Source organism: Passer montanus, unplaced genomic scaffold, assembly GCF_014805655.1.
Source record: "Passer montanus isolate IOZ18808 unplaced genomic scaffold, ASM1480565v1 scaffold38, whole genome shotgun sequence".
In the NCBI taxonomy this organism is placed as follows: domain Eukaryota; kingdom Metazoa; phylum Chordata; class Aves; order Passeriformes; family Passeridae; genus Passer; species Passer montanus.
Genome location: NW_024368596.1, coordinates 2,785,795 through 2,801,043, shown reverse-complemented (window position 1 = coordinate 2,801,043; position 15,249 = coordinate 2,785,795). Strand labels below are relative to the sequence as shown.

General features: G+C 38.2%; 1 protein-coding gene across 5 annotated transcripts in view; it reads right to left on the bottom strand.

Moving 5' to 3' along the window:
• The window catches only part of AFF2 (AF4/FMR2 family member 2), a 359,269-nt gene that overhangs the window by 243,216 nt on the left and 100,804 nt on the right, over positions 1-15,249 (bottom strand). For all 5 annotated transcript variants that reach the window (XM_039717485.1, XM_039717481.1, XM_039717484.1 and 2 more), the window contains exon 2: positions 5,032-5,152. Coding sequence is in view for 4 of the 5 variants with exons in the window: in XM_039717481.1 (XP_039573415.1) it covers positions 5,032-5,152 (121 nt within the window). In the remaining variant the exon portion in view is untranslated. The remainder of the gene's footprint in view (positions 1-5,031; positions 5,153-15,249) is intronic.

The following is a 15,249-nucleotide window of genomic DNA, read 5'->3' as shown; positions in this document are numbered from 1 at the left end:
ATCTCTATACATTTTGCCAGTGCTCCCAACTGATACAGTTAATGATCCCAGTTGTGGAGAACCACGAATCACTTTAATTCACTAAGTCCCTAAGTTGGTCATTTTAGTGGCAAAAATTATATTCTAGCTAAGCCAAGAATAAGCTCTTTGTATATGAGCAGTCTCCTTCAACTGAGTTGCACAATGAGCTGTTTGGGCAGCAGCCAAAACCAGGCTTTCTCTGCTCAACCCCCAAATTTAAAACAAGGAGATTCCATTGTGCTTAAGGGCCCAGCAGGAATTATGATTCGAAGTCTAAACACTTACATACTTGTTCTGTTTCCTCCCTGCCCAAACACTTTAACTCCTTATGGGATAGAACATGGGAAATAACAAAAAAAAAGTACCAAAACCAAAGTACCAAAAAAACCCCTGACCACCAACCTTCACCTCTGTGGTTCAGCTACACTTCCAGGGAGTATTTACCTTACTTTCCAGAAAGCACAAGTTTAAAAAAAAAGGCACTGACAACATATTATAACTGTAACACTTCAACATCCCAGCACACTAAATGGCTCTTGTCTAGATCCTCACAGAGAAAATGTTTTAACTTGAAAGTAGATCTTTTCAATTACTTTATGTTGGAGGTACTTATTCTCTCAATGTATTTTTTTTCACATGCCACATGATGATAAATATAACTTTGCTTGATATTAATTCTATTTTATGCCTAATGTGCAGATCCTGGGGATAAAAGACATTGTATAAATGTTAGGTGTTATTATTATTATTATTATTGTTCCTAGTCTTTTACAGGGAACATTAATAAAAACATATTTACTGAAAACCATGGAGATTAAATTATTTTAAACATCCTTAGTGTATTTCAGGTACACTAAAGCTCATATCCAATGGCTACTGAAGTCTCTTCAGTGGCCTGTGGACCAGACTGAAAAGCAAAAAAAACATTATTACTGGTAATTTGTCTTACATTTAAATAAAATTAGAGCACACACAACTAAGATCAGACTTAGGCATCATATCACAGTCTGAATGAGCTCAGGAATGTAATGCACTGTTTCATCTGCATTTAAGACATAAAGCATAACTAATCATAATGTTTTTACTTTATTTCCACAACAAATTCAGAGCTCACACAAGAAGCACAGGATTCTTGAGAAGCCTGGATATCAGCATGAGAAACACAAAATCCAGTCATAATTTCTGCTTGCTCTTTGTTACTTCCAGACTGGGGACAATTTCTACCTTCATATGCTGGATAATTGGCTGATTTCCTAAAGAAAACCTCTGTATGTCTTATTTTTTGAACAGCATGCTGAATCACAATTTCGTTGCTATCAAGGAAATGCAGCATTTTGAGTATTTCAAGGCATAAATTATATGCCTGGTTTATGACTCATGGCTAGTAGCATTCCCCCTCATTCTAGGCTTCTGTTAATTTCGGAAATGCACATCTTCCTGCATTTGCTTCTATTTCTTTCAAAAGCTATCTATAATAGAATCCTACTGGAAGACTAATTTGCTAGCTAGCTATTGTATTATAGTTTTACAAAGAAAAGAACTAATGCACTCAAACTTATAGGCCCCATTTACAAGTGTTTTTTGAAATTTTGTGTGAAACTTGAGGTTTCATAATTCATTCACTTCCTTATGCCTCATAGTTAAACTAACCTCCATGGATTAGAAGCTGAGATCTTTTTTATGCTAAGCTTGAAAAGCATGGAGGGGTTTTACCTGAAAAAGATAAATGATTTAATATTCACCAAAGGCTTCACAATGGAAATGCTGCCCATTAGGTTCTCTTTCTCAAGTTGAACTCTTCTAAGGCAATTCCTTTGAAAAGTAACAAAAATATTCCTACTGTTTTCTTTTAAAATACTCATCTGTGAGTAATTCAAAACATTAAAAGGTATCAACAATTCGGTAGTAAAATTACAGCTTCTCTCAGGAAAGCTCCAACACTGCTTTTTCAAGTGTCTGTTGCTGTTACACTGCAGGCCCTTCTCTGATCCCTTCTGCAAAATCCAGCATGAACAGGTTGCACCAGGGTTTGAAGGCAGGACCTGCAACCCACTTGCATTAAAGAGCAACACAACCCTTACTGCCTGACCTTCCTAAAATAATGCTGGATGTCATCACATTGTCAAAGGTGTTGTTTTCCCACATGAGACAGTGGAGCTTCAAAAGGAGACATTTATCTTTTAACAAGCATGGAAAAATGTATTTTATACACCCACAGAAATAAGTATCTCTTTTCATCTAAGTGCACACATACATAAACTACAAAGAATCAATGTAGAAACACGCATTTGTCCAAAACTATAATGAACACCCACGTTTTATTTGACAGAGGGAAAGAAAGAGGCTGTAACAGCTAGAGCAGAGAGATGACAGATGAAGGCAGATACTCCACACATCTCATGATACACAATGGCAGTAGGCTCCATGAGAAAATCTGAGCTCCTTGCTCTTTTAATGCAACTTTTAATATCAATTTCTTAGTGCAGTCTTAGAACAGCTGCCAGTTGTTCAGTCTGAAAAAACTTCAGAAACAGCAGTGGTGGTTTGCCCTACACTGACCCTACCTAGTCCCTCCTCTGGATACTGTTGAAGAAAATGAGGAAGGAATGATAAACAAGTAAGGACACTAGGTCTGGGAATAAAAGAAAGAAAAAGAGATGTTTCCTATTTCCTGAAACCTGCTATTCCCAACCTTCTCTTTGTCACTGGAGTCTCCATGTCAGCTCCCAGGCTCAGATCTTTCAGAAGTGTAAGAGCTGCATCACGAGCTGATGCTCAGCAGCAGAGCCAGCCCAGTGAGGATGTGGAGCCTGTGCCCATCACAGGCCACAGCACTTTGCTGGGCAGTGTTTGATCTCACTCTGCTCCCACTGAGTGTGACCAGAAGAGACAAGTGCAGCTCCTTGTGTGCTCAAGGCCTTGAGTCTCATGAATACAGAAACATCTGGTCATCTCAAAATAGAGAAGAAATTCAAACTGCACGTGCAGGATATTTGTTCTCACATCAGGGTCTCTTCATTTTATTTTAGAATAAATGCAAACAAACTCCTGAATTTAATTTTGCACTTACTTAAGGACAAAAATGACTACATATCCACTAAGAGTTAGATTCAGCTTTTATTAGTGCCTAGGAAACTCTACTGTGGTTGGGTCTTAGCAATGCAGAACTTAAAAAGGAAACAGTGGTTTATCACTTTGTCCCTTTTCTTCCCCTAGGTGAAGTGAAGGCAAGACCTAGCTTTCCTATTTAGTTTTGCTTCTACCTGTTTTTTCAAATTTAAGACTGATTTAACTTTAACTGATTTAACTGATTTACTTTTGCATGCAATTTTCTCTCAACTTTTCTTTTTCACATTTTATAATTATAATGCTTTCTTAGGGCCATATTGTATTATATTTTGCTTAATCACATGAAGTTTACAAACTTCTCTGCCAAGTAGGTGAAAAAGCAACTTAAAAAAATTTGCCTAGAAAGACTACCAGGATAATTTTTGCCTTTTTAGTTATTCAGTTTTTGAAAAGAAACCACATACTCTGTGTACACTTGGTGCAAATACACACCCACTAAATAGATCTAAAATCAGATATTGTCATTCTTATTATACAATAGATATTGGTGATATATTATTTTAGTTCTTGCCACAAAATTTTGCAGTGTTTTTGCATACTGGTCTACCTCCTGAAATCCAAATAACCACTTACATTAGTCTGATGGAATTATCCATACAATATTTACAATAATATTGGGTAGCTACATGGACTAGTAATGTTCCATAGGATTAATTCAGGATGGTATCACCCACCAAATATCTGTCACAGGTAAGGGATCTCAGCCTTGGGTAGGGGAGGAATCTTTACCCCTGAGAGGCATCCCTGCTCAAGCAGAGGGTCACCTGGGGTGCAGTGCAGCTGCACTTCAGGGAGGGATCAAACTGGGCTCATCCTGGTGGTGATATTTACAGGGTAAAGTAGTTGGCTGCTAATTAAATAGACGAGACAGACGTCTTCACTTTAGCTCTGATATCATGCTCTGTACTTTGGTTATCTTCCACTTCAGGGTTTCAAAACCACCTTTTGAAATGTTTGTCAAGACACCTTCACTGTCTTGAACATGAGCCAGGGGCTTTCCAGCTGGCAAATCCATGCCAAGAAAGAAAGGCCTGTTGCTCCTCAGGCAGCCTGAACCAAAGTGCAGCCAGGAGTCAAGTGCCTCTATCACACTTTCATGGTCTATAATTATTAGACACCATGTGATAATAATGGCAGTCTTTTCTCCTCCTTTTTGGGTGATTTTCAAAGAGCCCTCATCCTCCCTTACAGCTGCTAACAATGTAAAATGGAAAGATGAAGTGGTGGCCTTTCAATGGATGTCACTGATTGGGAGGAGAAAGAGATATGGAAATTTACATTCTGATGAATTCTTTAGGGAATGTCTTACTGAAAATCAAAGCAGCAGAAATCATAAAGGGGGACATCCCTTGGTGATGAAAATCTCAGGCAGCAAAGCTCCTTAGAGAGAATAAGACTTGTAACAAAAGTCCCTTTCATATCCTTGTTATGCTCCCCAAAGATTCAGTCTCCCAAAAGACTTCTTTGGATGGTTATGATTGCACAAGAAATATTATGGACTCATTATTTATAGAGAGGACATTGGTTTTAAAAACCCAGATATATTTTCTTCCTAAAAATGAAAGAGTTATGGTAAGCTTTGTAGGTACAAACCACTTGTAGAAATACCAGCTGCACATACTTCTACTGCAGGACTTTGCTGTGTGTAAAGAGAAAGAAATCTTGAACTGGACTGTAACCAAAACTCCTGATTCTGCCAATGCAACCTGGGCAGCACATCCAGTTTGCTCTGCTGCCATATGCTGATTTGGATTATCAGTGTATTCGAGAGTGGAAGTACCAAAGCAGATGCAATACTTCCATTTCTTAGAGGTGGTGAGAAGCTTTATTTGTATTTGTGTAACACATTCTGAAAATTCACAATGTAACAATGTAATTTACCTTGTAGGGTTCCCCAAAGAGGTTAAAACCTGAAGCAAAGAGATCTTCATCTTGCTGGACTTCCTGGTTTCTTCTCTCCCATTCCTTCCGCTTAAGTGCACTCCGGTCTTGCTCATAGTGACTGGAGAAAGACAAAAATGACAACACATTATTTTCTCCATCATTTTGTTACATGTTTATTACTATCAGTAATAGCAACAAAATATCAGAAACAGTGCAATTCTTGAGGACAATTCTGAAAAAAAACAGTCACTGAATAATTTTCCCAAATTTAAATCTGGAATCATAAAACTACACAAAATTGGGCAGTTGGGCAGTCAGTACACTTCTAAAATGGAAAGTGTTTTAATGAAACATTGAAAATATTGCTTATCAATTCACAGAACATTATGCAGAAGAATAAAATACATTCTGACATCCTTGTACTAGCAGCCTGTAAACACACGTGCACCTGCACACGAACGCACACACGTGTGCCCACAAAGCATGGGTCTGTGCAGGGAGAGCAAATGTGAGGGCACAGAAGCACAGCAACATCTACAAATCCATTACACTGAACATCCACCCCAAAGCTCCAGTTCAGCCTCGTGTGATTTAGACCACCTAATTCTGTCCCACTTCTTGTTAAAATTTATGTATGGCTTCATTGTAGATGTCAAAGAGGGGTTAAGAAGTGTTTTGTAGAAGCAGGCTGCCGGAAAAGATTTTAGGATAGTTGAATCCAGGATCAGATAATTCTACACACAAACACAGAAAAGGATCTAGCAGCTCGGTGTAGCAATGGTGAGTGGCACTTATCTGTGTGTCAGCTTGCTTTGTGCACCTGCCAGACCGAGATGACAGGCTGAGAGACCACATTCACTTCTCCCCTGAATAACACTGAAGTACTTTGGTCTCTTGGCTCTGCAAACTACCTCCTGTTCCTCTGAGGGAAGAGATATAATTAAAACCCTGAAGGAGAGGGAAAAATAGCAAAGGAAAGAGGAAAGGAAAAGATGCATACTTCAACTTGCACTGACAACCTCTCATGTGACAAGCATTAAGGGACACTTCTGTGCTTTCAAGCCGCATTTGATTTGTTATGAGGCTTTTGGCTCTGCTTTGTGTCAGTTAATTAGCTCCCGAATTCCAGATGACAATTTGAATAGCAGATTCGGTGCATGCCCTGATGTTATCTGCAGTAAGCACAATCTCCCTGCTAGATCCTGGCCGTGCATGCACACATCCACACACAGCCTGTATGTACAGATGCTTACACACAAACACACATATTCCAGCTGTAACAAAGAACAGTTAATTCTCCTATCTCTGGCGAGAATGAATGAAATCTCCATAGAGCTCCACTGCACTTGGAAGATAACCAAATATCTACAACTTTTGCCTTTTTAGCTCAGCATGATATTGTATTGAAAGCTTCACACCGAGAGATATAATGAGGAATGAACTGCACAGTGATGAGGCTTTAACAGTGTATAAAGTCACTGATTTCTGAGTGAAACCACAATTACTAATTTGAAGCACCAGCTAATTAAAACCACAGCTATGTATTTAGCCTCTTGTTATACCTACTGCAGTTTATAATTATGAGGACCTCTTTATCTACTCAATTAAAGTTCTTATGATTCAGGCAGGTTGTGTTTGAACCTGCAAGCCCTGTGGAGAGCACAGGAAAGCATATGTCTGTTGCCTGATGACTCCATGTAGCCTTACACTTATACACTTGTTTTTATACAGGCAAGGAAAGAAAAGAAGAAAGACATGCCACAATGAGATTTCTAAATAAAAAATATGAATTAATAATTGGTTTAAGCAATTCAAGACCACTCAGACTTGGATTGAATAAGGCTTGATTATGGCTTGTAAACTGAATGCAAAGCCACCTACATAGGCTGAGCTGAATGACTGCCATCCACATTTTCCTTCTAAGAATTAGGATGCTGAAAATATGCCGTTTTGTTTTATTTAATTTAATTGTTTATAACACCTCCTGATGTACCGACATCACTAACACCAAGAGCAAACTCCAGAACACTGTTATAACCAATGCTGTATTTTTGCAGAAGGTAGAATACTGTTTGCTGGTCTCCTGAGGGAGACAGAAGGGAAATTGTTGTAAGGACAGTCACTTTTCTATTCTACACATGACCACATTGCTAATGTGACCCTGTAAATCACAAGCAACCTGTTCACTAATAGGTGAAGGGGGGAATTCTTTTCAAATCCTACACCAAGATTATCATCCACAAATATGGGAGTAAGTGAATGCAAACTGTTTCCCAAACTGGTACCCAAAGATTAGGCCAAGGCTGATTCCATCTCTCCCCACAGCTTTGCTGGAGTATGGGGTGGGGTTAGCCCAGAAATAATCCAGCTCAGGAGCAGTAGGAACACACTATATTTATCCCTCTCATGGGGGAATCTTTCCAGAGATTTCTCTGGCAGTTTGACCCATAGACTGTGTGGCTCTTCAGCAAGATCAGGTCATGGTGAAGTTCTAAGCCCAGTCTCACAGATGTAGTCTAAGCAAGATTTTATATCCTGCATAAGCAATATTGGCTATGGAAGCACTCCCATCCCAGGACTGCCAGCATTCACTTCAGAAAGAATTATTCATGAAAGTTAGAGCTGCATTTTACAGCTTCCCAGTGGCTTCCTCGGCCTGGGGTTTCAGGGTGAAATCCTGGGCACATTCAAATCAAACAATCTGGCCACCGAAGACAGAGATCAGAGAGTACAGCACACAACACATCTCACCCCTCATGTGAGGTTACAGCATTTTGTTATCTAAAAGCCAGCTCAGGTCACAAGCATGCAAAGTATTTAGGAAACCAAGTGAGGCATTATACCATATCCTATCAGAGAAAAAGCAGAAAAGATCCTAAGACTGCTAAGATATGCTTTATGAAACATTACAAAACCACAAATTCAAAAACTATGAAAAAAGCACTGGCGTAATTCAAAGTGGCATAATCACTTTAAAAGACATTAACTTAAGCTAACACAGTGTTTAGCATGTTAACATTAAAAGTTTGAAAATACAGTACTTTCCAACACAACACAGTGAAGTATTTCTCTTTTATTGTGTTTAGGAAAGATTTCTATTTCAGGCACCCAAGAAGCGAGTACAAAGGCACACCTCAAGCTCTAGTCCCCAACAATGTTTACAGACTACAAAACTGTGAGAATACATGTTACAACACAAGCAAAACCTTAAGCAAATTGTTACCTCTGCTTCAATCCAAATTGTACTCTCATATATTCTCTTGTGAGAACAAAAAAAAAAAAGAATAAAATTAAAGCTGTGTTTTGAACTTCCTACTAGCAGCCTTAAGTGTACAAAGGATCTATGCAAAAGGAAGTGGTTGTTCATCCTGTCAAGACCATTACTTGGTTTATTTCTCTGCAAATGTACTCTTGCTATGACAGTGCTTGACACGGAGCTGATTGCGGCTACAGGAAGTCAAATATTGTAAGATCATACACAGATTAGGATAACAACTTATTTGGGTTCTGTGTAATTCAAAGAGGGATGCTGATTAGACCTTAAGGCTGCAGTGCACTGAGAACTTAGTGGGATGCTCTCCAGAAATTCTTAATGCAGACACAATGCAATCTCTGGGACTTATGTTTAATTTTTAGCTTAACTAATGTTCTGTGAAATACAGATATGTGGTTAGTGGTGAAGGTGTCAGTGAAAACTATAGTCAGATACTGTGAGGAACATCAGAGTTCAGTCTGTCTCACTTGTATGAGAAATACTTCATGACTCCTCTAAAGCCAGGAGAGCAGGATATCACAATAAAGACTTTCATAAACATTTTATAAAAGAGATACAGAAGAAAACAGCTGTAGGCCACAATATTCACTATATCCAAGAGGGCAGCTCCCTAGACACAACTACTACATGACAATGCAGCTTAAATATGTGAGCTCTATTGTTTTGTTACCACTTATTAGATTAATAATTGAATTTGAATGGGGAAGCTTGTATATAAATCTGAGAAGATCTGGGGTGGTGAGCAGTAAGAATAGTACAAGAGCACAGGAGACCACCAACCTACAAATTACCAGTGTGTTGGATATGGCACAAAGAATAGCAAGTACAACTGCAATGTTGTTTTGGTATGCTAACACTGGGGCAAAATGCATTTTGAATAACAGCCCTGGATATTTCATGCTTTGCAATCAGAGCAGCACACACCCATTTGCCATTCTTCTCAGCTACAGGCACAGTGTGGGGACAGAGTGAGCTGCTGCCCTGTGACAGGCCAGGTGCTCAGCCTGTGTGAGTCTGCAGGGTGTCAGCAAGGACAGCAGAGCTGCAGCTTCACCCCTCTGCAGCCCACGATGGCTGTAGGACAATCCAGCCCTGTCCCTGGAGAACAGAGGAGAGGAGGAGGTGGCTGAGGCAGAAGGAGGTTATATCAAGGCAAAAGATAACAGACATACACATAGGTTTTGGACTGGAAGCTAAAAATGTGGATCTGGAGATAAGAGATGAAAGTCAGATGAGCTCTGGCTACAAAAAGGAGAACTGAAAGGAGAATAAAATTTGGGGCACTGGAAAGTACAGTGCAGTCATCTCTGGTGAAAGTGAGAGGATGTGGTGCAAAGGACCTGGAGGAAAAAGAAAAACCTTTTAGGACAGACTGCAACAAAGTAAGAGGTTACAGGGAAGAGTTAAAGGAAAGCTGATGAAATGAGACCAACAGCTAAAGGCTGAGCCCTAGCGTTTGGGGTTTATTTTCAAAGTTGTGCTAACTAAAGCCACAGAAGTCTCCCAAAGTGCAGAAGACTGGGAAAGAGCCTGAAAGACTGGAGAAGGAGCAGAAGAAAGAAGTCAGACCAGACAAGTTTGAAGGAGTAGTCTCTGTGATACAAGAAAAAGTAGAAGAGAGAAAAATGATCAAACACCTCATGTTGCAGACAAATCACGAATGAGAACAGAACATGGCTCTGTTGATTCAGTCAAAACAACAAGAGCCCAATAGGGAAAGAATCAATAAAAAAGCAGGAGCAGAGAGGCTTTATAGCAGTGACAGAATACATCCACGAGAATAAATGAATGACATTCAAAAAAGCCAGCATTTATACACAATTTAAAGAAGAAATAGTTGCTGTTCTCAATAACATGTCTCAATTCACAAAAATGCACACTACATCAAATCAAACATTTCCCTGTACTAGTTCACCCCCCCCCTTAAAATTTCAGATATGCCTAAATGATGAAAGAAGTTCTCAAACTGAAATGTTTGTAATTTGTGAAGCAAAATATAAACACAAGCTTCTAAACTAAGAAACAGTGGATATGAAATGAAACTAATTTGAGAACTGAAAGTCCTTTCCCAAGGTTGCTGCTTTATAGTTTTTACTTTGCCCGCATGTACTCAGGAAGTTGGAGAAGTAAACTCGGAAACTGGGCTTCCTCAAAACCTCACTCACACTCCTGCACAAGGTATTAAACCTCCCAAATCAAAACCCACTCATGAGTATATTTAACTTACAGGAGAAATCCAGCTCAGGTCAATGAGGATATCCCCCAGGTTTCAAATAGAAACTTGCTTTTCCACACCTATGCAATTCTTCAATGTGACTTAAAAGCATAAGGCAAAAAGCATTTCACCTGGCAATCAAACTTGGTGAAAGACTACTTCTTACAAATACATTACAATTGGAATTCTCCTCTACACAACTCCAGTTTTATCTCACCCTAACTCCACTGATTTCACCTACCACAGCTCCGTACAAAGGAAGAACTGCCTTCCTTCTATGCAGATTCTCCCAGTATAAACAGTGGTATTTTAATGCATTTATTCCAAATAAAAAAACCCAAAAACAAAAAGCAGCCTCAGGTCTTAAATTTCATAGCAGGTCATAAAATGTATTAAGTAAATGAGAGGAATTTCAAAATCTGATATTTAGGCAGAAATATGGCCAACTTAACATATCTTCCCTGCTGATCTGATGTCTTTGTTTCACTAATGATAAACAATATAAGCACTACCACACTTAAAATAGCAAAATTCTTCTTCCTCTGTTTATCACCACTGAGCTTACATCTTTGTCCTGGTAATTTTCCTACTTGACAGAGACAAACCAAGACATAGCAAAAATAGCTTTACAAGTTCTTAGTATCTTTCATATTTAATGTTTACTTTAATGTTGTCTTCCTTTTCATAGCATGAATAGTTACTGAGAGTATCTAGCACAGAACATATCTATCACTGCACTTCAAGATAAATGATTTATTTTAAAATATAGAATATTCTGTCTTTGATGTTCAACAGTTCTGCAGAGAAACACTTGAGATGGTCACTGGTTATCTATCCACATGAGCTAAATCTCTTCACAATTTGCATTAAAAACAATGCCATTCCTGTAGCAGATTTAATAGAGAATACAGAAGATTAAAGCCTCCAAAGAAAATAATGCCCAAAAGACCCCTGGGTCAATTATGGAAATGTAAGCTAAGGGTTTGACTAGTATATGTCATATTCCTCACTCTTTTTAGTTATTCCCACATACACCAATCACTTAGAAAATGTTATTTTTACCTCAGTTTTCTCCTGTTTTTAGCACTATGCAGCCCCAAACCTTTCCTGAACGTGACTTTGGAAGAAACGATTCTGGGGGAATGGATGGCAGAGATAAGCTCCTGGATAGTAAGCATATAAAGAATAGATGAGGTTTCAAAGGGGAGCATTTATTGTTTCCTGTATCATAGCACATTGTCTCTCAATATGATTAGTTATCAGTCTGAGTTATCAAAAAGTGGGATGAAATAAAGCGCTTACGCAGTTATGCTTCATTGATGTCAGCTAGGGGAGCATGAAAATCTCCATGAAGTTGGGTAATTGATGTGTAAATCAGAGCTCAATCACTCTGTAATAGAAATGGTCCCACTGAAAGTATGGTTGTTGAACAGTATTGCAAATGGGTGGGGAAGAAAAGAGAAACGGAGTCAAGACTTATTTATTAAAAAATATAATAACTGGCAATTTACACAATTTTCTCTTCAAAGGAGAAATGCTGTCAGAGACATTTAAATGCAAGCTGCAGATCACTATACTTGGGTACCCTTATTTGGCAATAATTAACTGTTTCTGTTTTATTAAAATGCTTGGGGACACTGTTATGGATATTTAAAAAGCAAATTAAATGAACATGTTCATCCTTTGAAAGGCAACACGTGTAAATGACATCAGCAATTGTAATTTGCTTAACAATGTGTGTTCAAGGTATGTTTTGGAGTCCTATTACAGTCTTCTTGTCAGTTCAAATTTGCAGTATGAGAAACAAAAGCAAAACTGAAAGAAAAGAGGGGGGAAAAGGAGCCTAAAGAGAAAAATGGTTATAACCACATCTTCAGAAGGACATAAAAGACAAACAGTCATTAGAACATCAGTCACATAAAACAGCTTTCCAACATGTGGTATTTCTAAGAGTAAACATCTGATTAATAAAGAAAAGAGCTAGATAAGATAACATTATGGGGTTATTTTTGTTGTAATTTTTTTTTCTTTAAATAAATTAATGCACATTAAGGTGTTGATACCAACCTCCCAGAAACACCTGGAATCCAATATTCTAGTTAGGACTTGCAATAAACCACTGATGAACTCTAACAAACTTACAGAAATGTGAAATTAAAGAGCATTTTTGGCATCAAATGAATTCCATTCAGGACACTAGAGCCCGATTAAGAAGCTTTATTAGATGGGTAATGTGCTGTGACTCTAAGGGGACTGATTACTACAAGGGGATTGAACAGGAAAGGAGGTTCAACCTTAACTCTTAATTTCATTGCCTGAGTTTAACAGAATATAATATATTTCTAAAGGGTTTTTTTTTGTTTGGGGTTCTTTTGTTGGGTTTGTTTGTTTTTTTTTAAATTTTGATCTGTCTTGGGATTTGATGTTTCTACAAAATTCACTGAAGGCAACGAAGCCATGAAGCCTTTGCCAAAGCCTGTGCTGTGTTTGAGACACCTCTCAATGACTTCCTCACTGCCATCGTACTTCACATGCCCAGCAGCACTCTGTGCATTAATGTACTAAGGGTGAATATAGTTGAGTTTAGCTGCTGTGCATTATTCTTCATACACATTAATAGCAAATGTGGCACAGCACTGCTACAAAGAGTATATTTTACAGATATTACTCCCAGGACATAACACTAATTTGAATCAATAAAAACCTTCTGACAGTGCTTGTTACAGTCTGTTTTTCCTTCACCTGAAAACCTCAAATTGTGAAATATTCCTTGGAAATGTCCATTTATTTTTGCATATGTACTATTTTCAAAGACTAAAATGCATTTTAAAGTATAGAGACTCAAAATCTTTAACTTATCACTCAATATGTACAGATTGAATTTTTACACCTAAGCCAAAAACCATTCTGGAACTCTGGTTTTGTCTTTATCTTTTCTCATAATTATATTTTTTTAATTTTTTTTTAATACTGCCACTCAAAACTTCCTGGGAACCTGTAGGATGCTTCCTTAAAAGTGGAGTTCACAAGTTTGTACTTGCTTGCAATCTGGCAATGATCTGCAAGAGATGGTAGAATAGACAGAAATAAATCTTGTCTTTTAAAAGAGTGACAAACCAATCACTGATTAACACAACCTCTGGGTACAGATGAATCAGCAGAATCAACTGCTTGGGTATTTTATTGCAGAAATGCTTCTGTGTGCTCCTACAGCTCTAATAAATGCATCCATTTACTAACAGGCACCTCTGCTCCCTTGAGCATTTTCACATGCTGTGCAGCTCTTTAACCACATGTTCTTAAACTTAACACGTGCTGAAGAATACCACCACAGGAAAATCAAGAATTCACTAGGATAACTATTTCATTCATCACTTCTAGACTGAGGGATTTATGCAGGTATTGGTGTGCAGTGCACACATACAGGCTGCTTCAGACTCCAGTGCACAAAAAATACTACTGTAAGCCTAATATAATTTAATTGTTTGTTATGTAGGACATTCTGGCTAAAGAAATTATCATTTACATAAATTATTCTTCTCTCAATTGAAATCCTATACAACTGCCTCCATGTGTTTTAGTAGAACCAGAGGAAAGGACAGAGATGATCAAATAAATGCAAGGTCCTCTCAATTTAAGTTCAAGTTTAGCTGCATCCCCTTTTCAATGCTGTTGTGAAATATATTGCTCATCTTGGGCACTGCCAAGTGGCAGGAGATGCAATGATCTTGTAGCTTCATAAGACCTGGTGCTCATCAGGATCAAAAGAAGCTAGAACATTTCAAACTCCAGATTTTCAGCCTTCTTCCACCAGACCTTAAAAAGCCTCACAGAAACAAGGTGTCTGTTACACACAGCTTAGAAAAGAACAATAATATTTTGTGCTTATTTTTCCTAACTATATTCAGAGTCAGCAGGTCAATGGATTATCATCATCCTTGGCTCCTAGTGAGGAAGATAATTTGTAACAAATACTCTTCATGCCTTTAGCAAACATATAATGTTTATTCCTCATTCATAAACACAGCATAAAGTATGACAAAATAATTTAACCAAACCAGCACAAAGTTCATCAGCATTGCTGAGGTTTACATCCTCTCTAAGGGCATGGTTCAACTTCAACTGATGCTACTGGCAATTTTCCCAGTGAATTCAATGAGGGCTGGATGGGACCAAGCCATTTAATAATGACAAAAAAGCCAGGTCTCAAAACACAGCCAGCTCTGCCAGCTCTAAGTAGCAACTTCTTGGTATAAACTAGATTTTCTGTTACCTCTATGGTCATTACTTAAAACTTTTTTTGTATCCAATGTCAAGAATTGAAAACTCCTAAGTACAAATCAGCACATACCAGAGCTACAGAACCTCTATGGTCATTACTTTAAATTGATATTGACTGCAGAGATTTTCCGGTTGACAAAGGTAAATAAACAAACTGTATGAATGTCCTTAAAAAAACCCCAAAAAACCAAGAAATCAAGTGAGATACAAAGTAAGTTTCCTACCCCACAGGCCATTATCACCTTGAGCTGAAGACCACTTATATATACATATACATATTTATTTTGTTTTAGTGGTGTCATAGATTGTACACGTGAAACCTCAACCAGCTGACTGGGGAATAATCAAATTTGCCTCTATGCCACAATGGGCACTGGCACAGACACACACACCAGGCAGCAGATCACACACCCTGTCACAGAGAAAAAGTAAACTAAATGTAACA